At 48.0% G+C, this 26,258-nt stretch overlaps 1 protein-coding gene across 3 annotated transcripts; it reads left to right on the top strand.

Annotated features, from left to right (window-relative positions):
• The first annotated feature begins 1,073 nt into the window (after window positions 1–1,073).
• LRRC74B (leucine rich repeat containing 74B) lies at window positions 1,074–25,883 on the top strand. 3 transcript variants are annotated; one of them, XM_039353455.1, is made up of 11 exons: window positions 1,080–1,814; window positions 4,916–5,072; window positions 6,679–6,821; window positions 9,782–9,914; window positions 10,663–10,869; window positions 13,745–13,854; window positions 15,122–15,237; window positions 18,989–19,067; window positions 19,162–19,257; window positions 23,362–23,478; window positions 24,740–25,883. In XM_039353455.1, the coding sequence occupies exons 1-11, from the start codon at window positions 1,692–1,694 to the stop codon at window positions 24,746–24,748; spliced, it is 1,290 nt and encodes a 429-aa protein (XP_039209389.1). In that variant the 5' UTR covers window positions 1,080–1,691; the 3' UTR covers window positions 24,749–25,883. The 3 variants fall into 3 exon arrangements, 2 of the variants coding, with proteins under 2 accessions (XP_039209390.1, XP_039209389.1); XR_005557919.1 differs by lacking the exon at window positions 18,989–19,067 and having other exon boundaries at window positions 1,074–1,814; XM_039353456.1 differs by lacking the exon at window positions 19,162–19,257 and having other exon boundaries at window positions 1,078–1,814.
• The last annotated feature ends 375 nt before the right edge of the window (window positions 25,884–26,258 follow it).

Raw genomic sequence — 26,258 nt, forward strand, 5'->3', positions numbered from 1 at the left:
ATCAGAATTCACCAACCTTTCGGGGTTGGCGGCCCGGAGCAGGGGGCGAGGAGGGGGGGAAGAAGGCATGGTTTTATGGTGTGTGTGTGAATGCATGTGGGGCTCTGAGCACTTGCACGCGTGGGGTCTACAAATACCATTTGTGGCAACGCTCACGCGAATGGGGAAGGCCCGGGATGCTCGTGCCGGTGCTCATGCAAGTGAGGCTGTGAACACTGGCAGCGTCGCACGTGTGAGTGGGGCTGTGCACACACGTGCACCAGCCAGCCACTCACACGACCTGGTAGCCAGTAGCCCACAGCTTGGTAGTGGGCTGTGTCTCACAGGTTAGGGACCCCCTGCTCTACATAACATGCCAAAGTGCAGCCCCCCTTCCTTTTTTGTGTTGTTTTCTAGTTTAGCATGCTGTCAGAAGTCAGAAGTAGCACAGGATTATGTTAAAAGAGCTATCAGTGTCCTGATCTAACATCTCCAGCTCTTTGTCAGTGTTTTTGCACGGCTGTTTAGAGTCAGAATCAGAACAGAGCTGGAAGTTCTGGAGATCTTCTAGTTCAGCCCCCTCTCAAAAGAGGAGACCTATACCATTTCAGACAAGTAGCTGTCCAGTCTCTTCTTAAAGACCTCCAGGGATGAAGGCAAGCTATTCCACTGATTAACTGTTCTCGGTGTGTCAGGAAGTTTCTCCTTAGTTCCAGGTTGCTTCTCTCCTTGTTGAGTTTCCATCCATTGCTTCTTTTCCTGCCTTCTGGTGCTTTGGAGAATAGCTTGACTCCCTCTTCTTTGGGGCAGCCCCTCAAATACTGGAACACTGCTATCATGTCCCCCCTCGTCCTTCTCTTCTCTAGACTAGCTAAACCCAAGTCCTGCAGCCATTCTTCGTATGTTTTAGTCTCCAGGCCTTGGATCATCCTAGCTGCTCTTCTTTGCAACCCCCCCCCCAAAAAAGTGTCAGCTAATGAAGCTATTGATAAAATAATGTTTCTCCTGCATAATTGCAAGGTCAGCTTTTTTTTTTTTTTTTGAAGCAAGGAGCAGTTTGCTTATCAGCCGGCTTCACGCAGGGCTGGAGAGTCTGCGGGCCGGTGATAAAAGTCCAGATGGCGAGACGAAGCTCAGCCCTTCGTGCCTTTCTGCCCCCTTTGGCCGGAGGCAGCACCCAGCAAGGTCACCCGGGGCTTCCGCCCCAGGAAAGGCCACACCGCCCGGGCTCTCCGGGGGGCGCCGCGCAGGATTTTTGTGGCCCCCCTCAGTTTGTCTTGAAGGACGCCTGGCCCACTCGCGCCTGGAAGCGGCGGCGGCTGCAGCAGCAGCGAGGACGGGGCATCGAGGCCCGGGGAGGTTTCAGCCTCGCGCCCGTTCCTCCTCGGAGCTCGCAATGTCTGCCCGGGAGACCGCAAAAAAGCATCCCTTCGATCCGGGCTGACGAGGCCGCTGCTTGCCCGACTTGCGGCCCAATGCGGCCGCCAGAAAAATACCTCAGCTCGGGGCCTAGGCGAGGCGGCAGAAGGCCCGCCAGATGGGTTGCCAGGCAACGCGAGCGGGCGGTCGTTAGGTGCCGGCTCTCCTCCCTCCTCCAATGGCCACCCGCGCTTTCCGGATGCGCCCGCCCCTTCCGCTAGCCGGCCGCCTCCGTCCCCTGCGCGGCGACGCCGTTGCCATGGCAGCAGGGCCGACCGAGGCCTGCCGCGCCGATGCCCGGGCTGCCGCTCTCGCCTGTGCCCGAGCAGGAGGCCGACGCGGCGGGGGAGCGGCCCTCCGGCAGCGCGTCCTCCGCGTCCCTCGCTCCCAGCGCCTCCGGCTCGCGGAACTCAGAGGCAAGGAGGAGAGCGCCGCCTCCCGCGGCCCCTGCCGGACCCCAGCTCCCATTGCTCCCGAGGCTGGGCGTCATGGGAGTTGGAGTCCAGCGGGGACAAACTGACGGGACTGATCAAAAAAGGGAAGGAAGGACCTGGCCGGGATGGTAGAGCTGGGCAGCGCGCCGGCTGCGGATGAGGGCGGTTGTAGTCCAGCACGGCTGGAAGGCTGTGAGGAGCAGTGCCGGCTGGGGATGAGGGCAGTTGTAGTCCAATACATCTGAAAGACGGCGGGGAGCTTTGGCGAGCAGGGGCGGCTGGGGATGATGGCAGTTGCAGTCCAAAAGAGAGATTGCCGCTTATTCTTATTTATACAGCTAGTCCTCCACTTACGACCAAAATTGAGCCCCAAATGTATGTTGTAAGTGAATTTTGCCCCACTTTATGACCTCTCCATCCAATTTGTCAAGTGAATCACTGTAGTTATTAAATGAATAACAGGGTTGTTAAGTGAACCTGGCTTCCCCATTGACTTTGCTTGTCAAGACGGTCGCAAAAGGGGAATCGGGTGACCCTGGGACGCTGCGACCGTCGTAAATATGAACCTGCTGTCAGGCTTCCCAATGGAAATCACAGGAGGATCCTGAAACGGTCGTCAGGGTGAAAAATGGTCATCACTCGCTTTTTTCCCCCAGTGCTGTTGCAACTTGGAACAGTCACTAAACGAATTGTCCTAAGTCGAGGACTGCCTGTATTGTCATTCATATTTGAGGTTGGGATGACATCGCATCCATGGGAAATACACCTGAAAAGGGCTACTATTATGCAGGGGGGGGGGGAGAAGAGAAATAGGAGTTTGCTGAATGCCGGATGGCCCAATGCGGAGTTCCAGGCTGGGGGGGGGCTGGTGCCCCCCCACCCAGGTGGAAGGTGAGCGCAGGGTTTCCAGTCTAATTCGTGCAGATCCATACATAGCAAAATAAATGTTTTGCAATGACGGTGGTTTAGCCTCCACTTTTAATGATGGTTTCTCTTGACTAAACAAGAGTAAGGTTACCGATAGAGGAGAATATTTAATAATAATAATAAAGTTGGAAGGGATCTTGGAGGTCATCTAGTCCAGGGCTTTTCAACCTTTTCACCTTAGTGACTGTTCGAAGTTACAATGGCACTGAAAAAAGTGCCCCCCAAGCCACAGCCGAGCAAGACACCTACCTGCCCACCTGGCGGCGCTCTTCCTCCTGTCTGAGATTTTCATTGTTGTGAGCATTTCTGTTAAGCATTGGCAGTGGGCGTGGGGTGGGGGGGTGTTTGGTTTTTTTTTCCCCTGTCTGCTGGGTGGTTGTAGCGGGTTTTGGTCACTTCACATGACCCTGGGACACTGTGACTGTCATAAATATGAATCAGTTGCCAAGCATCTGAATGTAAATCACAAGATCCTGCAGATGCTGCAACATTCCAGCTGATCAGCACTTCTTCTGGGCTCAGCAGAAGCCCCAGGATTAGCGCCGAGCTCCAGCTGGAGCCTGGCACTGATCCTGGCGCTTCCACTGAGCCCTAATAGCCCCAAAGAAGCGCTGATTCTGGTGCTTCCGCTGAGCCCTGACAGCCCTGCAGCTCCAGCCGTCTCTCGCTCAGGCTTGTGCGGTGCTGCCACCGGTTCAGCTCATTCCCCTCCCCCACTACCACTTTTCTAGGATGGTCGCGTATCACCTGCCAGGTGCCAATGTACCACAGGTGGTACCCGTACCACTGGTTGAAAAGCCCTGATCTAGTGCAACCCCTCTGCTCAGGCAGGAAACCCTATACCATTTCAGACAAATGGCTGTCCAGTTTCTTCTTAAAAATGTCCAGTGTTGGGAGCATTCACAGCTTCTGGAGGCGGGTTGCTCCACTGATTTGTAGCTCATGGTTGAGAGGAGGGGTCTTTGGGGCGCTCTGAGCTGGGCCCCTCAAAATAAGGCTAAGAATAAGCTCTCAGCGATTGGAACCTGTCTTGTTCTTGGCTCCGAAAAGCAGGGCGACGCGCATGGAATTACAGGGATAGTCGGATGAAATGGAATGAAAAACTCTGGGGTCGATCAGGATTATGGTGATCAAGAATTCCTGCGTTGAAATGGCTGAATTCAAAAGAATAAATGAGTTGTAATAATAGGTAACCGTCTGTAGCTCAGGAGATGCATGGCAGGACGCTACAAATAGAGGCAACTGGGTTTGCTAAATAGGTTTCTTTCTAAATATGCTTTTGAAATGTACCGGGCAGGCCATGATAGTGTAGCAACTTCTGCTTTTTATCTATTTTCATGCAAACGGCTGTTTTCTTGCTTATGTAACCCTACAAACCACATGAAGTCTAAAACCATGTTGAATAGATCACCTGGGATTCTTCCAGCTTTATAGGAGGACCCACTTTTATCCAGATCTAAAGAAACATAACTCAGGGAGAATGAAAGAAACTTTGCCTCTTTGTTCGTGCCGGGCCAAACCTACAGTACATTTTCTGCTTGACACTGGTGCACATTTCTTAGCTTAGTGTCTATTCTGGTGTTTTGTTTTTGTAGGGAGGTGAAAGCATGCTTCAGAAAGTTATGTTGCAAAGTTTAATTTCTGGACCGTTTACCACTTCCTGATATAAAGGTAGTTAATGTGACATAATTCTAAAATGGGCTCCTCCTTAATCATATTATCAATCGAGATGGGGGTAAACCCTTGAATATTTCCAATATATTTGGTATATCTGTTAGAACAGTGTTTCCCAAACTTGACAATTTTAAGGCATGTGGACTTCAACTCCCAGAATTCCACAGCCAGCGTTGCTGGCTGTGGAATTCTGGGAATTGAAGTCCTCATGCCTTAAAATTGTCAAGTTTGGGAAACACTGTGTTAGAATATTGAGAGTCTATTATTTATTTTACACCCTGTATTTTTCCCAGCCTGCTTGATAGAAATCCATATGTCTTATTCAGGTTTCTAAGGGTGCTGATTTTTCTGATTGATTGCTGTTCCTAGTTTGGAAAAAAAAAAAATCTTGTTTGTTAGCTGGACCTCTGTATCATTGCTTCTTTTGGATAGAGTTAGGTATGTTCCTATGTTTCTGTATGTTTACACGGTTTTTATATCAGACTTTTTCAAGGTCCTCTGATATATCAGAACCCATCTGCCAGGAGAACAGCGCTTCCTTCTTGGAGAAAGCACTAAGCTATTCTGAAGAAGAAACTGAGGAAGAAGAAGCAGAAGAAGATCAAGAGGAAGAGTGGGACACAGACCTTGAAATAGAAAGTATGGATTAGACAAGTTGTCAGGTTGCTTACAATTGCCAGGGTTGAGAAACATAGAACTAGACCAGGGGTAGGCAACCTTGGCTCTTTTATGACTCGTGGACCTCAACTCCCAGAATTCCTGAGCCAGCCATGCTGAGGGAAAAGGGAGAGGTTTCCAAGCTGAGCCATGCTGGCTCAGGAATTCTGGGAGTTGAAGTCCACCAGTCATGAAGGGGCCATAGTTCCCCCATGCTGGCTCAGGAATTCTGGGAGTTGAAGTCCATGACTCATAAAGTGGCCTATGCCTAGGCCAGAGGTAGGCAACCTTGGCTCTTTTATGACTCGTGGACTTCAACTCCCAGAATCCCTGAGCCAGCCACGCTGAGGGGAAAGGGAGAAATTTTCAAGCTGAGCCATGCTGGCTCAGGAATTCTGGGAGTTAAAGTCCACGAGTCATAAAAGAGCCAAGATTGCCTACCCCTGAACTAAACCCAGGGAGACCCAAGAGTCTTCAGTTCATCTTTAACTTTGGGTCCGTCAGTCTCTCTCAAACCAACTTATATCATAAGATTGTTATGGGAAAAATACAGTGAGCACCATGGAAGCCACATTGAGCTATTGATCTAAAGGCAGGATATAAATGTGTCAAACAGATAAACAAACAAAGAGCTTTAAAGGAAAAGTTGGCAACTAAGCAAGGATCAGTTATTCCCTCCCCATCAACCTGGTATAAATCTTAAAGACAACCACACGAGAATTTGGCCATTCTTTAATTAACTTTGGTAACGGTTCATTCCTGTATTTTTTAATTCTGAACATCTGATGCCTGGCTGCAGAATATGAGGACCTGTAATACTTGGATTGGCCAACCTGCAGTCTGAGCCATGAATATTCTGCCTCTGAAATGAAAGCTTGACATTGCTCATTGTTAGCCTGGCTTCCACAAAGGTGTCTTATTTCTTTTTAAGCCAAGTAATGGCTGGTAGCCATTTTTAAGGTATTGTGACTTTGGTGCAGCTCTCGTTAGTTTCAAAACAACACACCAAACTCTTTTGTGAATTACTTGGAGAAAATCACCATCCCCTCTGTTCTTTTTGCATACAAGACTAAGGGACGAGTATCTGGTTCGTGGGGATGGTGGTGGGCCTTGGCTGGTGCTGCAGGTTTTGCTGTTGTACTGCCACAAACTACAGAGGCTTCAAGGGTCTGGTGGTTTTACAGCAGCGGTTCTCAATCTATGGGTCGCGCCCCCATTTGGGGTCGATCGACCATTTCACGGGGGTCGCCAAGCAAGGCTGTCCGCCATTTTTTCCCCTTTTCTGGCAGGTGCCTTACCTCCCTTGGACTGGGCCAGCTGGTGGCCCAGCCGGTGGTCGGCCTGCTCCGTCTCTGCCGCTTGCCAGCTACGCCTCGGCCGGTGCAGGGGGCGGCACCACACATGCGTGGCGCTCCTGGGCAGGGAAAGTCCTTGACTTACGACCGGTTGGGTAGTCCTTGACTTACGACCGGTTTAGTCCTTGACTTACAACCGGTTGGGGGTCACCGCATTAAAAAGGTTGAGAACCACTATTTTATAGAAAGCCAAGGAGGGCCATTGTTTTAATTTTTCTTTTGTCTTGGCCTAGTCTCTACAATATGCTACGATCCTGCCGGGAGAACGAGATACCTTGCGATCTGCCAGGCGTATGGCGTGGTTCCTATCTCGTATTTTTTACGGCATATGAAAGATTCTGAGCTAATTCTGATGCATCGCGGCCTTGGCCCTAAGGTAATTCCTGCCAGGTGTCTTTTTCTTTTGGTCCTGCCACATTGGGGCTTGCTTTGCGCTCTGCCAGTATGAATCCCCTCACTGCCCTCGAATATTCTCTCAGCCTTTTTCTCCCTCTCCCTTTTTCCATCTGCATCGCACGTGGGAATATTATTGTAAGGGCCCACCTCACTCTACATGTTAAGAAGGCAGAACTCTTGCAATATCTCTTCCAACAGGCATCTTTATTAAGAGAAAAGGATTGCAGGCATTCTAGACAGTCACAAATTGAAATCCACTCTGAGTTACAAATAGAAAGGAAGTTTATTAGACTTCACATCCAAGTCTAAAAAAACATAACGGTTTGCAAAGCGTGGTGGATTCAGGAAGGCAATGCAATGTAGCCAAGCACTGAACCACACGCCAAATTCCAAAATTACATATTATTATACATCCTATCGCGACGCCCCATTCCCTCCCCCATGGCCCCATTGGCTTAGGCTTTGGAGGTTACAACCTATCAGAAGCGCCTAAACAGAATACATTATACTAATAAGATCCCTCCCCTACTATCCTATATCAATTCTAGAGGAGAGATGTCTCCCATCTTCCACACCTGTTAGATTCAGTAGGGGTACCAGGCACCAGAAGGTACTTAAAAACAATTCCTAGATGGTGACTTACACTGGGCCCCACAGTAACTCCTGTCCTCCCCCCTTCCTCCACCTGAAGCTTGTATGTTCCCTATATATTCAAAGGCAATTGATTATACAATGATAATTATAAAATATAAAATATGATTACATGATAATACTAAAAGCATATATATTTTTATTTTTAAATTTTCTCCCACAGACCTGAGGGATCAACTCCTATCATTCAAGGTTTTAAGTGTTCCCAAGCAGCCCCCTCCCCACAGTTCTTCCAGCCGACGATCACTCATCCTCTCTTTTCCCAGATCCCAGGCGTTGCATTGTTCCCCCCCCCCCTTTTCCCTCACTGCTGGCAAAAGGGAGACTTCAAAGAGAGAGTAGATGAAAGGCGATGGCCGTATTGTTATGGTCAGTCCTCTTGATGAAAATCAACATCCAGTCACTTTGTAGTTTAAATCAAGGAAGTGAGAGTCATAAAACCCCCTTGCTTCCTCCTCCCCTTTTGTAGTATGACAGAATCCAGGGAGAGTAAGAAGTGTGTTTTTTTTTCAGAGTAGGTAGCTAGAAATGAAATATAATTGGATTCTGACAATTATATTGCTTTACAGAGTTATTTGTGGGAATAATCAGGGAGCATTACGGTACCAACGTTGGAAATATGTAAGTGCAATTAGACCGGCGCCTGATGCATTCCGTTAAATTTTACCTTCCAAATTAAAAATGTTCCAAGGCGTCTTATGGAGAAAAATGTAAACCCATCGAAAGACAATACAGTCATTAGTAGCAAAGCACAAGCAACCAGTTTGGTCAGCGTAAAATAGAGAAACAAAATAGACCAAGTGAAATGACAGAGGGGTAAAGAGATCCTGGCCTGGCACTAATAAGAGGGCAAGCAGGCTCAGCCTTCTATTGGAACACAGAGCTGCTACATACTAAGCCTTTTATGAGGAGAGCCAGAGGGGCCCCTTATAAAGCACGTAGACGAGAAGAGGGTCCCAATCCTTCATTTGGTCACTTTTGCTTCAGTTGGTGACCATTTGTCTCCAGAGAGGATGCTTCTGCGCTTTAAGTGAGATCTACGGTTCCTGTCAAAACAGGCTCCAGAGCAGCAGTTCTCAACCTGTGGGTCGGGAAGGAGAAAGAAAGAAAGAGAGAAGAAAGAAAGAAAGAAAGAAAGAAAGAAAGAAAGAAAGAAAGAAAGAAAGAGAAAGAAAAAGAAAGAAAGAAAGAAAGAAGGAAAGAAAGAAGGAAAGAAAGAAGAAAGAAGAGCAATAGCACTTAGAGCAGTGGTTCTCAACCTGTGGGTCAGGACCCCATTTGGGGTCGAACGACCATTTCACGGAGGTCGCCAAACAACGCAGTCCGCCATTTTCCCCCCCTTTTCCTTAGCTGTGCTACTCCCTTTTATTCTATTGGCTTTTGAAAGCCAATAGAATAGACTCTCTTGAATAGGGTCTAATTCTATTGGCTTTCAAAAGCCAATAGGAATTGTCCAGGCTGTCTCTGCCCTGCTGAGCCCGCCCAAAGTCCCCTTCTGCAAACGGTGCTGCACCAGTTGAGTCGTCCTCGACTTACGACCGGTTGAGTAGTCCTCGACTTACGACCGGTTGGGGGTCGCAGCATTAAAAAGGTTGAGAACCACTGCTCCAGAGCCTTGGCCACCCCAGCTAAATGGGACTTAACGGATTCACAGGCAGCAGGTGCTGCTGGCATATGGTGCAGCCCTCCCCTCTCCCCCCCCCAGGCCTCTGCTTGATCTATATGGGGAACAGGAGGCCAGATGGGCTCATGTGGCCGCAGAGCTTTGCTGCCCACGCTTCCAGGCCACAGATAAGGTGACCTCGTTTTCGTGTTACGGCTGCATGGCTGCTGAAATAATCCACCAGCAGCTGCGGTGCACATCCCTGGGAGGCGAGCTGAAACATGTGGTGGGTGAGGCTAAAGCAGTGTTTCTCAACCTTGACCATTTTAAGGCATGTGGACTTCAACTCCCAGAATTCCACAGCCAGCAATGCTGGCTGTGGAATTCTGGGAGTTGAAGTCCACATGCCTTAAAATTGTCAAGGTTGAGAAACACTGGGCTAAAGGCCAAGCTGCCTGGGGCTATCTTGGTCCAGCGCCTCTCCTGACCTTTCATTTCCTTCTCTCTTCCTTGTCACAGCTTCTGCAGAAAAGAGGTGTTGCTGGGCTGGGCTGGGGGGGTCATGCCAGCACCCAGGCAGCAGTTTGCCTCCCCCAGGACCCCAAACCTTGACCCCTGCCGGAGGACTGGGCTAGATCTCGGCACGCTGCCCTCACAGCTCGTCCCTCCTCTGTCTCTTCTTTTAGGCAGCCAAAGCTCTCGCTCTTTCCCTGACCAGCAACACCTCCATTGTGAAGCTGAACCTGAGTGACAACGGGCTGGATGGCGACGGAGCAGTGGCGATGGCAGAGATGTTAAAGGAGAACTGCTACATTTCAGGTGCCTGGGAGATTCTGAGAATTGCTTCAGGGGGCAAAAACGGAGAGTCCACGGGATCCATCTGCCTTGAGATACTTGGGGTTGCCGTTAAACCACTGTTAAATCCCCTCTAAATAACTTCCAGTTTCTAAAAGCGAAGATTTGCTTTTTCATACGTTGTTGTTCGTCCATCGATTTTCGATGAAGACCTTGACATCTTGTGGGTTATGGGCCATCAACGATGTGTCCGGAGGTGGCTAATAAGACCGATGTTAGCACGGAATGTTCTGCCACATACCGAGCAAAGAAATGTAGACACTGTTACTTCAGCATTTGCAGCTCTGGCTTTGCGGAGTGCTCGCTTCTCTTGCGCCAAGATTGTCCTTCTGTGTTCATATAATGAACACAGAATTTTCATATAATACAGCAGTGAAGCTGGAAGTGTGTTGTAACCGGTCTTAAGAATGCAGTCCTCTTTTATGCGGGGCGACCCAAGCATAAGGATTTCTAATCAGATGGCGGTTTGTAGATTTCTTTATTTGCTTGACAACATTTATGTGCCACCCCCAAATAAAGACTCCGTGTCTGATGGGTTGAGATGAGGAGTGTCTTTTCTCCAAGGGGTTCTCCACGAAAGCAGTTGTGGCCTTTGACCAGCTTCCATTCCTGGCCAAAGGAGAGACTGAGGAACAAAGGCATGTTGGACGTATGGTTCCGGGGGGATTCTGTATGTTGAGCCAGCTGAGAGATCAACTTTCTTCTCTTTCAGAACTTGATTTGTCAGAGAATAAAGTCGGAGTGAAAGGGATAGAAGCTCTGTCCACAGTACTTCAGGAAAATCCAATCCTGGTGTCCTTGAAACTGTCAGGAAATGAATTAAATGACAGGGCAGCCAAATACCTGGCGGACGCCTTAGTGACCAATCAGAAAGTGGAGCACCTTGATCTGAGCCATAACAGGCTCGGAGAGCCAGCAGGTAAATGTCATAGAAATATTGTATTTGGCTGTCGTGTGGGAAGCTCTGTAGCACATGTGAGAAAGACACACACACATACACATGCAATTTGTCTATTTGTGGCCCTTTGGTTTCTAGAGCACCATCTACCTTTATGCGGAATATGAATGGTTAAATCAAGAACCAGCTGTGGTTTTCATAAGCTAAGAGCTAACCATTAGGGTTTACTTTTGTTGGGGGGGGGGAAGAATTACTGGACTGTGACTCCTGTCCTCCCTCCCTCCCTCTTCCTTGCCTTGTTACCTGCTGTGCCTCCTTCTATGCCTGACCCCATGAGAGGTTTTGACTTCCCACCAGTCCTATCTCTTTCTTCTCCTTATGTTTTGAAGAAGACTTTGTGATTTGATGGAGAGCAGGCGGGGACAAAAGGAAGAGAGAGTATGCAGAGAATAGGGAAGAGCTACTACAGTTGAAAAAGAAAATTAAGGTAGGGATTAGAAAGTTGGGCCCACTTAAGTTTCTGCCTGCCCTTTAAGAGTTTTTACCCATTGGTTTACCATAAAAATTGCTTCCTGAAATAGAATTATTGATATGTAATCCTAAAATGGTGTAGGAGTAACTAAAAGCAGTATAAAAAGGTTATCGAAATAATTTTTTTAGCATATGGCACACATGGACTAGCAATATAAATTAACAAGTCAAAATAATACGAATATTGGAGAGAGAGAGAGAGAGAAAGAGAGGCAAAGCCAGAACTGGGAAGATAAAAAAAGTACACACGTATTGCTGAAAAGCATTACAATTGGCTCCTGATAAATTTTTCTGAGAGAAGCAGTCCAGAAAAAGGATAAAAAGTCAAGTCGGATCTTTGAGTAGGTTTCGGTTACCTACAGAGACATTGTTTTCTTGAAAAAAAAAATACAAAGAGGGATTGCTAATATTTTCTTGTAGGGTATATTGTCAACTTATCCGTCTGAGATTTCCAGAGAAAATCTGGAAATTTCTTTCTAGCACTGGCCAGAATTACCCTGAGCTTTATGTGACAGCAAGGTCAGCCAGAAGCCGCAAACTGCTGGGTCAAAGTAAAGATGCCACAAAGGTTACGTCTCCTCCAAATGGGTTGCAAAACCCACCAAAAACTTTGTCTTAGATCTTCAGTCCAATCTGTGGAAAACTTGAAGTGCCTGAGGAGAACTGGGCTTCCGCAACACAGTTTAAGAAGCTCTGCTCTAAACTTGGTGGTGGGAGCAGCTAGGCCAGGGTTAGGCAACCTTGGCTCTTTTATGACTCGTGGACTCCAACTCCCAGAATTCCTGAGCCAGCATGAGGGAAACTTTGGCCCCCTCATGACTGGTGGACTTCAACTCCCAGAATTCCTGAGCCAGCATGGGGGAACTATGGCCCCCTCATGAGTCGTGGACTTCAACTCCCAGAATTCCTGAGCCAGCCTGGCTCAGCTTGGAAACCTCTCCCTTTCCCCTCAGCATGGCTGGCTCAGGAATTCTGGGAGTTGAAGTCCACGAGTCATAAAGTGGCCTAGGCCTAGGCCATAGGTAGGCAACCTTGGCTTTTTCATGACTCGTGGATTTCAATTCCCAGAATCCCTGAGCCAGCCATGCTGAGGGGAAAGGGAGAGGTTTCCAAACTGAGCCAGGCTGGCTCAGGAATTCTGGGAGTTGAAGTCCACCAGTCATAAAAGAGCCAAGGTTGCCTACCACTGGCCTAGGCCTAGGCCGCTTTATAACTGGTGGACTTCAACTCCCAGAATTCCTGAGCCAGCCTGGCTCAGCTTGGAAATCTCTCCCTTTCCCCTCAGCATGGCTGGCTCAGGAATTCTGGGAGCTGAAGTCCACCAGTCATAAAAGAGCCAAGGTTGCCTACCTATGGCCTAGGCTGACCTGAGGGAGGAGAATAAAACCCCTCCATGTCATGATGTCGATCCCTTGAAAGCCTCTGTCTGAGCCCCCGGTCTCCTCAAATGGGCGACGTGCAGAGGAATGGCTTTGTGAATGGCGCCAAGCCTGTGAATAAGCAGCTAGGCAGTAATCTGTTTCTGCAACTCTCTGCTGATGCCCATAAGCAGGTGTTCCTCAGAGTTCTTGGCTCTGTGGGAACCACCTCTTCCTACTGCTTGCAGATCCTACTGTCCTTCCCTTCTTCCTCTGTGAGCTGAAATCTCTGCTGAGGCTAGAAAAATTGCTTGGCGAAATGTCAGCAGAAAAATTCACATTAGGTTGGATAGCAATAGCACTAAGACTTGTATACTGCTTCACAGCCCTCTCTAAGCGGTTTACAGAGTCAGCCTCTTGCCTCCAAAAATCTGGGTCCTCATTTTATTGGCCTCGGAAGGATGGAAGGCTGAGTCAACCTTGAGCTGGTGAGAATCGAACTGCAGGCAGTGGGCAGAATTAGCCTGCAATACTGCATTCTAACCACGGCACACTATAGAAGGAAGGAAGGAAGGAAGGAAGAAAGGAAGGAAGGAAGGAAGGAAGGAAGGAAGGAAGGAAGGAAGGAAGGAAGGAAGGAAGAGAAAAGAAAGAAGAGCAATAGTAATAGCACTTAGACTTATATACCACTTCATAGTGCTTTACAGCCCTCTTTAAGCTGTTTAGAGAGTTGGCATTTTGCCCCCAACAATCTGTCTCCTCATTTTACTGACCTCGGAAAGATGGAAGGCTGAGTCAACCTTGAGCCGGTCACGATCGAACCGCTGGCGGTCGGCAGAGTTCGCCTGCCATACTCATTCTGACCACTGCACCACCACGGCTCCTGTACGGGGAGAGGCTGCTACTGTAAAGGTGGGGTGGGACCCAAGGGGGTGTCCTTCTTTTATCTCAGTTTGACGTTTCAGGCCTCTTTCCCATTTCTCATGTCTCCATCTCCATTGAACCAGGAGAAGCCCTCGGGGTGGCCATGGCGGAAAATGTGGGCCTGAAGCAACTCAACCTCAGCTGGAACAACTTTCGGGGCCAAGGAGCAGTGGCTGTCGCCAAAGGCTTGGGGGTAGGAAAGGGGACTTCGTTCGAGGGGTTTCCCGTTGGATAAAGTTATAAAGCATAAGATCCATCCCCTAAAATGCAAACCAGTTTGAAATAGTTTGGCCCTGCTTGTTCTAGTGCAGGGGTAGGCAACCTGGGCCCTTTTATGACTCGTGGACTTCAACTCACAGAATTCCTGAGCCAGCATGGTGAAAACGTTGGCCCCTTCAGGACTTGTGGACTTCAACTCCCAGAATTTCTGAGCCAACATGGTGGAAACGTTGGCCCCTTCAGGACTTGTGGACTTCAACTCCCAGAATTCCTGAGCCAGCGTGGCTCAGCTTTGGAAAGCTCTCCCTTCTCCTCAGCATGGCTGGCTCAGGAATTCTGGGAGTTGAAGTCCACGAGTCATAAAAGAGTCAAGGTGGCCTACCCCAGCTTAAAGGATGGGGTGAATCCATAAAACGGGTTCACTCTGTCCCCTGGTGAACAGAATTATGTGTTCCTTAGGCCAGGGGTAGGCAACCTTGGCTCTTTTATGACTGGTGGACTTCAACTCCCAGAATTCCTGAGCCAGCATGGCTTAGCTTGGAAACCTCTCCCTTTCCCCTCAGTATGGCTGGCTCAGGAATTCTGGGAGTTGAAGTCCATGAGTCATAAAAGAGCCAAGGTTGCCTACCCCTGCTCTAGTGTATAGTGCAGGGATGGGCAACTGCGGCACCTAATGTTTTTTTAATTATTGTTTTATTGGTTTTTACTGCTTTTATTGTTTTAACATGTTTTTAAGATTTTAATCGTAATATATGTTTCTGAATCGTGAGCCGCCCAGTGCCGTTTGCTGAGATGGGTGGCTCTAGAAATCAAATGAATAAATAAACTTTACAACCTGTGGACTTCAACTCCCAGAATCCCCCAGGCAGCTATGCTGCCGAGGTTGAGAAACACTGACCTCAACAGTGGAAGAGGTAGCCTGTTTGGAAAGAACCTGGAAGGAAATCTTGAGTGGGTGAAGGCCCAGGAACTCTCTGTCAGGGTGTGGCTTGTGCTTAGAAGCTCTAGGTGGCAAAAGAAAAGCTCTTGTGTCAGGACCTACTTCAAAGAATCACCGAAGAAACCAGAACTTTTGAAACAAGCATTGTCTCAACTTTTATTAGGAACTAGGGACAGTAGGGAGTGTAAGGTGAGATCTGAAGAAAAGCCCGCGTGAATAATAGAATTAAAGCATCTTGTCTCCTGTGGACTCTCCACCCTGGACCTTCTCTAAGCGCTGCTCAATCTGTCTTGTTCCACAGGCAAATATATTCCTTCGAGTCCTTGATCTGTCATACAATGGCTTTGGCAACAGTGGTGCAGCTGCTCTGGGGGCAGCCCTGAAAAGCAACAATGTACTGGAAGAACTCAACATCAGGTAACAAGGCGTGTGTGTGTGTGTGTATGTGTGTGTTTGTGTGTGCATGTGCCCGCACTTCCTGAGTGCTGGGAGCTGTTTCTTAATCATCCTTGGCACAAGCCAGCAAAGTGAATAGTTTCCAGGATCCTCTCTTGCCATCAGGGCAGTTGAGGCTGAGGCCATCAAGTGAGCTTCCGGCAAAGGTTGGATTTGAATCAGGAACCTCAGAACGGAATAGAACGACAGAGTTGGAAGGAACCTCAGAGGACTTCTAGTCCAATCCCCTGCTCAAGCAGGAGACCCTATACCACAGGTCGGCAACTCACGGCTCCAGAGCTGCATGTGGTTCTTTGAGCCTTCTCCTGCGGCTCCCAGCCTCCTCTGCCATTTGCAGAGACAGAGAGGGGCACTTGCACTTCCCTTCTCTCTCTCTCTCTCTCCCCCCCTCTCTCTCTGTGTGTGTGTGTGTGTGTGTAAAAAAGAGTGGCCTCACACAATTCTGGGACAAGCTGACAAGCTTATTGGGCGGGGCTCCTGCCTTTGCTGCATCTCAGCAGGAAGCAGAAAGCAGCAGCTCTCTCTCTCTCTCTCTCTCTCTCTCTCTCACACACACACACACACACACACACACACACACACACACACAGAATGGGGGAAGAGGACTGGCAGACCAAGGGCAGGAGAGAGCCAGCCCAATAAGAATGTGTGTCAGCGTGAAGCCAGCTTGCCAGGTGAGCAGAAGATCGGAGAGAGGGGGAGAGAGAGAAAGGGAGGAAGACGGAGAGAGAGGGAGGGAGGGAGAGAGAGAGAGAGAACTCATCCACAGCAGCCTCTATTTCTTTTTAATTAAACTCGTCAATCAAGCTTCCTCCCCCCATGCATGTTTTGTGGCTCCCAGTGTTTTCTTTTCTCTGGGAAATGGGTCCAGGTGGCTCTTCGAGTGTTTAAGGTTGCCGACCCCTGCGGGCCTATACCATTCCAGACAAGTGGCTGTCCACCCTCTTCTTAAAAGCCTCTAGTAATGAGCAACCACAATTTCTGAAGTTGTGGGTGCTCCAACACTGTCACCCACAACTATTCTCCCTCTGGCTTAGTGTTTGGGGCACCCAGGGGAAAAAAATCGTTTTGGTGGGCAACATACTAGTGTTGAGAATTAAACAAGTTGATTGCTTTCCTTTTACGCTCAGCCCAGGTTCTACATCTTCACAGGCTGAGCTGAACTGGAGGAGCTGGTGGCCTCTGGACAAGCAGAGAGGGAGGAATTTGGGAGGAGCTGTGCCTGGGTCACCCAGCACTGTAAGGGAAAACAGGCAGATCTCGTTGTTGCTTATGTGATGTGTGATGCTCATAATTTCAAGCTATGCTTTAGATCAGTGGTTCTCAACCTTTTTAAATGCCGCGACCCCCAACCGGTTGTAAGTCGACGACTACTCAACCGGTCGTAAGTCGAGGACTACTCCACTGGTGCAGCACCGTTTGCAGAAGGGGACTTTTGGCGGGCTCAGCAGGGCAGAGACAGCCTGGACAATTCCTATTGGCTTTTGAAAGCCAATAGAATTAGACTCTATTCAAGAGAGTCTATTCTATTGGCTTTCAAAAGCCAATAGAATAAAAGGGAGTAGCACAGCTAAGGAAAAGGGGGAAAAAATGGTGGACTGCATTGTTTGGCGACCCCCATGAAATGGTCGTTCGACCCCAAATGGGGTCCCGACCCACAGGTTGAGAACCACTGCCTTAGCTTGAGATACCAAACCAGCCAGTTAGCCTCAATTAAGCAAACTCCGTGTTCACCTTACAGAAGAATTATTATAAACCTGGAGTTAGTGACAAAATGCTGCTTCTGTAGAAGCCATTTTCCTTCTCTGTTTTTATGAAATAAAATATTACATAAACTATTTTTTTTTAAAAAAAGCAAAGTGCAGTGTCTGAGGATAATCTCAGAAACTAGACTAACCAGAAAGCGAATTCTTGTGAACCGAGTGGCCTCTTCGAATTCTTTGGGAGCTTGACCAGATCCATCCTGCTTTCAGATAACTGGTGGGCTGCCGTGCAAAAAAACCAGCAGTCTTTCTTCTCTATTTCTCCAGAGAAGAGGACCAGAAGGAAGGAGCGGGGGTGGCCAGGAAGCAGAATTCAGCCAAATTGTGGGTAGCCAGGTTGGGGCCTGGGGTGCCCTACCCTCTTTGCTGGGTGACCATCTGCACAGGATGCTGCGGTTCCAGACTCTCACAATTTAATGCTTCTTGGCCATCCTCTCAGAGATGAACTGCCTTATGTGTGGCAAAAACTGTTGGAGCTTCATGAAAAAGCCAAGTTTTTCCCTTGTTCAACTACTAGTAGTTCAGGTACTGCAAATGGAACACAGAACAGAACACAGAAATCTACAATTGGAAATGCTGGGAATTTGGTTGGATATATTATGTACAGACTAGGAGCCATTGATCATGCGATTATGAGAACAATTGGGCAAAATAGAATAGAATAGAGTTGGAAGGGACCTTGGAGGTCTTCTAGTCCAGCCCCCTGCTCCAGCAGGAGACCCTATACCATCTCAGACTGTCTAGCCTCTTCTTAAAAACCTCCAGTGATGGAGCGCCCACGATTTCTGGAGGCAAGCTGTTCCACTGGTTCATTGTCCTCCCTGTCAGGAAATTTCTCCTTAATTCCAGGTTGCTTCTCTCTTTGATCAGTTTCCATCCATTGTTTCTCGTCCTTCCCTCTGGTGCTTTGGAGAATAGCTTGACTCCTTCTTCTTTGTGGCAGCCCCTCAGATACTGGAACACTGCTATCACGTCTTCCCTATTTCTTCTTTTCTTTAGACTAGCCAAACTCAAGTCTTGCAGCCGTTCTTCATATGTCTAAGGGCTTTGATCATCTTAGTTGCTCTTCTCTGAACTTTTTCCAAACACTCAACCTCTTTTACAATGTGGGCGGCCTCTCCAAAGTGTTTTCCTTGGAAGAGAATGTCTGCTGAAGTTAGTTCCTTTCCTACTTCCCTAATTGGCATCTTTAAACCTGACCAAGCTCTAAAACAGTGGTTCTCAACCTGTGCGTCGGGACCCCATTTGGGGTCAAACGACCATTTCACGAGGGTCACCAAATAACGCAGTCCGCCATTTTTTTCCCCTTTTTCCTTAGCTGTGCTCCTCCCTTTTATTCTATTGGCTTTTGAAAGCCAATAGAATAGACTCTCTTGAATAGAGTCTAATTCTATTGGCTTTCAAAAGCCAATAGGAATTGTCCAGGCCAGTGGTTCTCAGCCTGTGGGTCGGGACCCCATTTGGGGTCGAATGACCATTTCACGGGGGTCGTCAAACAAGGCTGTCCGCCATTTTTTTGCCCTTTTCTTTGGCCACGCCCCTGGCACCCAGTGATGTATAAGTGGTTGGGGGTCACCACAACATGGGGACCTGTATTATGGGGTTGCGGCATTAGAAAGGTTGAGAACCACTGGTCCAGGCTGTCTCTGCCCTGCTGAGCCCACCAAAAGTCCCATTCTGCAAACGGTGCTGCACCAGTTGAGTAGTCCTCGACTTACGACCGGTTGAGTAGTCCTCGACTTAGGACCGGTTGGGGGGGGGTCACAGCATTAAAAAGGTTGAGAACCACTGCTCTAAAATGTTTAAATGTATTAACTAAGAGGGAAGATTCGGTCTCCTATCACAGTTGGTAGATTATTTCCAAGAGCAAGCTAGTGTGGCTCAGTGCATAAGCATGCAGGAAGAGCGAAAGTGGGGGGCTTCTGAGTGCCCTTTCTCTTTATTCTCAGTAATAATCGCATTGCCTTGGAAGGAGCTCTTGCGCTTGCTTTGGGCCTGAAAGGAAACAAGAATCTGAGGAGACTCCAGGTGAGGAGCTTTTGGGAAGGTGACCCTGAGATCCTAATAGCCCTGCCGGGTGGGTGATCCAGAGGGTGTGTCTGTTCTTTCCTGTGATCTGCAGATGTCTAGGAACCCCATCCAGAACGAAGGCTGCCTTGGGATCCTCAAAGCCATCCGAGCAAATCCTGGAGCTGCGATGGAGTTTCTGGATTTTTCAGTAGGTGGTTGGTCAGAGAGGGAAAACCGGCTGTCCGAAATGACGATGCAGGGCTGTCCAAATGGATGGGGGAACCGAACACCCTGCGTTATTTATTTATTTATTTATGAGACTTATATACCGCTTTAAGTGCAAGCACTCTCTAAGCGGTGTACACCAGTAAGCAATGTATGTGTGTATATATATATATACACACATACATAAGATCTCCTCACACTCCACCTCAAACTCAGCAACAAGATCCACCCCGCACTTTGGGACAAATCCAAACAACTCGCAGTCTGGAGAGCCGAAACACAGACCACCCTCAAGACAGATACACACACCAACAAACTCCGAAGACTACAAGAATGCCAGAAACAAACCCCTCCTCCCTCACAGCCACACATGAAACAAACAGTGCATAACATCTCAGATAGGATCCTCACCAAAGCCGAAACCAATGTCCTTTCCAAAGGATTCAACTTTGCAGTCACTCCCAAACACATCCCCACTGAAACCATTATATGTGGAGTTGAAACCAGCCTGACCAAAATCAACCCCGACGACGCTAACAGAATCAGACTCAAAATCACCAACATCCTCTGCACCAGCAAGCCACCCAAAAGCAACTTACCCAAAGAGGAACAGACAGCACTACGTAACCTGAAAGAAGACACCAGCATAATAATCCTACCAGCAGACAAGGGCAACGCCACGGTGGTTATGAACACATCTGACTACCAAACCAAATTAACCAACCTACTCCAAGACTCCACATACAAACCCCTAAATACAGATCCCACCACCTACCTGGAAAAAACCACCAGATCCAAAATAAAAGCCTCCCCCATTAGCGAAGAGATCCAGAATCATTCCCAGAGAGAAATCATCCAGATGCCCCAAACTCTATGGTCTCCCCAAGATACACAAGGAAGGAACCCCACTCAGACCTATAGTCAGCTCCATAGGCTCACCTCTACAAAACCTAGCCAAATTTCTCGCCAAACAACTACAGCCCTATGCAGAATCCATCACCTCACACGTAAAAAACTCATTCCAGTTTATAGAGATCATAAAGAAACAAAACTTACAGCCCAGCGACCTACTCGTGAGCTTCGATGTCATATCCCTCTTCACCCAAGTGCCTATCAAAGAAGCCTTGACAGCTATCCAAAACAAATATAACCCCCCCAAACACATCTTAGATCTGACCAACCACTGCCTATCCAACACATACTTCATCTATAATGGACAAAAATACAAACAAACAGAAGGAGCACCCATGGGATCACCCCTCTCACCTGTCATTGCAAACCTCTACATGGAACACTTTGAAACCCAGGCTCTAGAAAAATCGGATCACAAACCCAAACTCTGGCTCAGATACGTAGATGACACCTTCATAATCTGGCCACATGGGAAAGAAAAACTGGACAACTTCCTCACACACCTCAACAGCCTACACCCCAAAATACAGTTCACCATGGAAACAGAAGCTAACAACCAACTTCCCTTCCTGGATGTCTTAGTCTACAAGAAATCCAATGGCTCCCTAGGACACACCATCTACCAGAAGAAAACACACACAAACCGCTATCTGCACGCTCTCTCACACCACCACCCAGCACAGATCAACTCTGTAGCCAAGACACTCATCTCCAGAACAAAACGCTTAGCTGACGAACAACACCTAAAAACCGAACTACACACTCTCACCAATGTACTAACATCCAATGGATTCCAAAGAAATAAGATTACAAACCTAATCCAAAAAGAAACCCCCACTAAAATCCAAGACGAAGAACAAGAAAACGGCAAAGCCCTCCTCCCATACATAAAAGGCACCACAGACAGAATCAGTAAGATCCTCCATAAACACAACATCAAAACAGCATTCTGCACAAACAGAAAAATATCCACCATCCTTAGAAACCCCAAAGATAAAATTGAATTAGAAAATCAAGGAGTATACGAAATCCCATGCACCACTTGTCCCACCACATACATCGGACAAACCAACAGAAGAATAAGTGCACGCATTGAAGAACATAAGAACTCAGTCAAAAAAGAGGAACCAACATCTTCCCTGGTCCAACACCTTAAAGCCACAGGACATGAAATTGACTTTAAAAATACCAGAACCATTGCCAAAAGTGAACATTTTAATAACAGAATAATCAGAGAAGCCATCGAGATAGAAAAACGCCCACACAGCATGAACAAGCGAGATGATACCTCCCGCTTACCAGCCATTTGGAAACCCGCCCTTATTGACAAACGACTCCCTAACACAAAAAATGATACCAGGCCTACACTTACAAAAACCACACAGGATGTCACCACCACACATCCATGCAAAAAGCAAACCCAAAGCCACACCGATGATGAGGCACGACCACAAACCAGAAGCCAGACCAGAGCTGCATCATTAGCCACTTTAAAGCCCTCCAATCCATACATGAAGCAAACTGACACCCTCCATGAAAATGAGGCACGACCACAAACGCGAAGCCAAAAAATAGCAAGGCAGCCCAAAATCTTAAACCCCTCTGCAACTCAGACTAACCTGAGCACAACCAAACAGAACACTCCCCCAGCCAATCAGAGCACAGCCAACCCCCCAGCCAATCAGAGCACAGCCAACCCCCCAGCCAATCAGAGCACAGCCACGCCCCTAACCAATCAGAACACACCTCCACCCAATCAGAACACAGCCAAGCTCCCACCCAATCAGTTCATACCCCCACTGGCAGTTAAAAGGAAGAAACAGCTAAGACCACACATTGCTGCTCGAAGCACAAAGCTGAAAACACCAGCCTGAAGATGACGAATGGGACTTCGTCGAAACGTCGCCAAGACACTTCCAATTTTACGCGGGAGAAAACCCGAACAACCAAAGACCTACATATATATATATATATATATATATATATATATATATAGGTTTTTTTGCTAACAAAGAATAAAGAGAGAATGGTATAGCTATTTCGGGTTCCTTTAACCCTCATCAGCCAAACTTACTCTTCTGAGATTCGAACCTGGGCTATCTGCATGTTAGGCAGATGTTATAACCTCTAAGCCACGGGTTCTCTCCCACTTTGTTAGCTACCAGGAGAGAGACAGGGGGAGGAGATTATATATATATTTACATTGCCCCCAACAATCTGGGTTCTCATTTTACCTACCCCGGAAGGATGGAAGGCTGAGTCAACCTTGAGCCGGTGAGATTTGAACCGCTGACCTGCTGAACACAGTCAGCTAAAGTGGCCTGCAGTACTGCAACTGGCCAGAGTTCCCCAAGGAGGGCGATTTGTGGGCGGTGAAGTTGTGAGAGGCACGCCAAGTAAAGGGAAATCCAGACCAGAAATGCTTGGTGGATGTAATTCTGGGCTCTGCTGTGATCAGATGAGCGGGTCTGCAGACAGCAGAAACAGGAGGATAAAGGGAATAATGAAATTTGTGAAGTTACTGCAACTGCACAGTTTAAGGGAAAGGAGAGGCAGCCACGGCTTGGAAGTAGCTTGCATTTCTTTCCTCCAGAATGCCTCTTCGCCTTCCCAATTTCCTTCTGGTCTCCCATCCGAATATCAACCAGACCTGCCCCTGCTTTGTTTCCAAGCCTAGAAAAGGTTGCAAAGTTAGGTTAAGGTTAGATTAATGCATTAAGCAAGGTAAGGCCTATTTACTCTGGAGGTGCTGCATTCTAGACTGGAATACAGCCGGGGCTCTCTGTGTGTGTGTGTGTGTGTGTGTGTGTGTGTGTGTGTGTGTGTGTGTCTGCGGAATAGACAAGGAAAGGCCATTTCCTCAAGCCCTGAAGATGAGGTTTCCAGCTCAACACAGCACAGCCCCAGCTGGGCCTTGGTCTGATCCAAGGAAGGTCATTTTCTGTCCTTCTCAGAAAAAAGGCTAATGTCCACTAATGTCCACTCCTGGCCTGGTCTCTGTCTTTGGGTGAGCCCGCCTCGTCTGGCTGCCTCTCTCCTGGCCAGCAGCAGCTTTGCTTTGTGGCTGTGGGTTGGACTGCACGGGAGCACAAGATGGGAGACTGGTTTTAATCTGGCCTGAGACGGTGGCGGCTTCAGCGCCAATCTGCTCACTGCCCGGCGTTCCTCTTTTCAGGCGATTGTGGTGAAGAAGGACTTTGTCCGAGCCTGTGAGGCTGTCCAGGAACTTCTCCCCAGCCTTCTAATTCAACACGACGGGACCACGCGCTTGTTCAGAAGAGAATTTCCAAAGGTGCAGCAAGTAACTTCGCTTCTCTGGGGAACACGCTTGTCTTTCCGTGGCTGGATGCCCTAAATGCAGGGGTGTGTGTGTGTGTGTGTGTGTGTGTCTCTCCACCCTTGCCAACCTTAAGACTTGACTTCAAACTCCTACAACTCCATGAGGGATTCTTGGGAGTTGAAGTCCACATCTTAACATTGCCAAGTTTGGAGACCCCTGCCCTAATGTGCTGTTCCTTCCTACCACTGTCTCAGCTCAGACAGGCCCAGCAGCGCATGTGTGTGTGTGTGTGTGTGTGTATGCCAAGGGGATCAGTGCGATGGAAAATGTGCCGTGTTGTCAAGCCACGAACATCCCTGTCATGGCTGCCTTTGCTCAAATCCTAGAACAGAAAAAAAACTCCGCTCCATAAGATTTAGAAAAAAAAAAGGTACTTTGACGAGGAAAGAATTCACTGCAGCCATTTCTTTCCTAGTCAAAGTACCTTTTCTCTAAATCTATGGAGCGGAGAGTTTTTCTTTCCTAGGATCTGAGTATAGAGGCAGCCTTGACAAGCACAGTGTCGCACACAACGCTAAAAGCCGGCAGCACAAGGTCCCACAAGGGCAGGGCTTTTCAACCAGTCACGTGACTGTGAGGAAAAAACATTTAAATATTTAAACCAGGGGTCTTCAAACTTGGCTCTTTTATGACTCGTGGACTTCAACTCCCAGAATTCCTGAGCCAGCATGGGGGAACTATGGCCCCCTCATGACTCGTGGACTTCAACTCCCAGAATTCCTGAGCCAGCATGGGGGAACTATGGCCCCCTCATGAATCGTGGACTTCAACTCCCAGAATTCCTGAGCCAGCATGGGGGAACTATGGCCCCCTCATGACTTGTGGACTTCAACTCCCAGAATTCCTGAGCCAGCATGGCTCAGCTTGGAAACCTCTCCCTTTCCCCTCAGCATGGCTGGCTCAGAAATTCTGGGAGTTGAAGTCCATGAGACATAAAAGAGCCCAGGTGGCCTACCCCTGCACTAGATCCTTTCCTGGCCAGATAGAGGATTCCAACTCTGCATGCCCCTAGATAGCAAGCCTGGTTGACATTCGTTAACACCTGTTCCCAAAGCCAAGAGTCTTCCTTAGAACCCAAGGCCAGGATGCAGCCCAGCTAAGCTCTAGATCTAGTTGCTTTCCTATGACACCTTTGCATCAGGAAATGGAGAAATCTGATGGTGCCAGTGGCATTGACTCCTTAGGGGACTTGTGTGTGTTCTCACATTTGCAGGTTTCCTAAGAGAGATTCTTGGTGGCCCTGGAAGACCAGCCTTTTCTGCTTTACGTCCTGGAAGGGAGCATCCTGTGCAACGTCTGACGATGCTTAATAGAGACTCAGGCCTTGTGATCCCCTCCCCACCGCCGTGCTTCTCTTTGTGCTAGCAGCAGCAAGTTGTGTTAAATGCCACTTTTTTATGTGCTGAATTATTGCTCCTTCCAAGGATTAATCCTCCTTCCAAGGATTTTGGTACCAAAATCCTAGCAACTTAAGACAAGATGCAGCAAGAGCTCCTAGCAGTTTTCCCTTTGAGGCAAACTCTCCAGTGATCTGATTAGACAGGTGGTCCGTGTGGACCTCAATTGAGGCTAACAGGAAGCAGGTAAAAATCTGGGAAGGAATTTTGGATGCATTTCTTCTCTCTCATTCTGCAGAGTTTGGGAACCGCTCTTCTATCCAAAAATCTATCCTGGTAACTTTTTAGCCAGATTATTTTGTGTGCCATCCTCAATATAAACCTTTCCTCTCGCGCCATCTGCGCTGCTTCCCCTGAACCCGTTTCCAGTTACCAGGATTGTACAGCAGACTTCCAGGTAGGACACTGTCCCAGAGGAAGTCTCCCCCTCCCTCCCCCCCCAGGCAACCCAGTCCTGTTGGCCAGAGGAGGTGAAGGTGAGTTTCTGCTTGGGGGAGGCCATCCGTAGCCCCCCCTCCCCACGTTAAGGGATCTTGACACAGCTGTAGTGAAATTCAGGGATGGGGTGGCTGTGGGGGTCCAGGGCCACAGAGATGCAAGGATGCATGTGGTCAGCTCCAAGCCATATTGAAGGTTTGGGGGGGGGACAGAGAGAAAGATGAAGTTGGGGAGTGATGAAGGGGAGCCCCCCCCACTTCCAAATTGTCTGAGTCAAGCAATGGATCGCTTACACGTAGTTTGCTCAATAAGGTGCCATTTGTAGTAAATAATGAATCACACTCCAGCTCTTTATTTTTTTTTTATTTTGGAAAACTTCAGTTTTGCCAATTTTGTCAGAGAAACATTGCGTCGTTCCCACGTTCAGTGTATTCTGCCCAGAGTCACTTTGTGCGAGATGGGCAGCCATCTAAATTTACTAAATAAATAAATAAATAAATCTAAATCTAACCACTGCTAAAACTCTTGTGTCGGTAACCTTTAACTGGGGGAAAGGGTACATCATAGGCCAAAACCTTTATCAACCAGTATACCTCAGGTGGGCTAACTTACAGAGTGTCTCCAAAATCTGGGAAATATAGCTCTGGCAGAGTTGAAATTTGGCAAATTTTATAACGTATTTTATGATTAAAAATTAGCATTTTATGATGTAATAAAAATGTCACAACGTTTTTCCTCTGACCAGTGTTTGTGCTGTACAATTCAACATGGGCTATTTCCAAGGCTGATACATCTCTGAATATCACCCTGAATTTTTAAGAACTTTTCAAGTATGTTAGAAGCTCTGCCATTCGTGAAGATATTGAGGAATCTGGCAAGGAAATATTCCTAAAACAG

This window comes from Crotalus tigris, unplaced genomic scaffold (assembly GCF_016545835.1).
Source record: "Crotalus tigris isolate CLP2741 ecotype Arizona unplaced genomic scaffold, ASM1654583v1 scf7180000018525.42219311030:4301911, whole genome shotgun sequence".
Classification (NCBI taxonomy): Eukaryota; Metazoa; Chordata; class Lepidosauria; order Squamata; family Viperidae; genus Crotalus; species Crotalus tigris.

What these genes read in the sequence shown, in the direction of transcription:
- LRRC74B (XM_039353455.1), top strand. Translation starts at nt 1,692, where the DNA reads ATGCCCGGGCTGCCGCTCTCGCCTGTGCCCGAGCAGGAGGCCGACGCG. An exon ending in CCGGCTCGCGGAACTCAGAG is followed by an intron (nt 1,815 to 4,915) that starts GCAAGGAGGAGA and finishes TTTTTATATCAG; the next exon opens with ACTTTTTCAAGGTCCTCTGA. An exon ending in CAGGCTCGGAGAGCCAGCAG is followed by an intron (nt 10,870 to 13,744) that starts GTAAATGTCATA and finishes CCATTGAACCAG; the next exon opens with GAGAAGCCCTCGGGGTGGCC.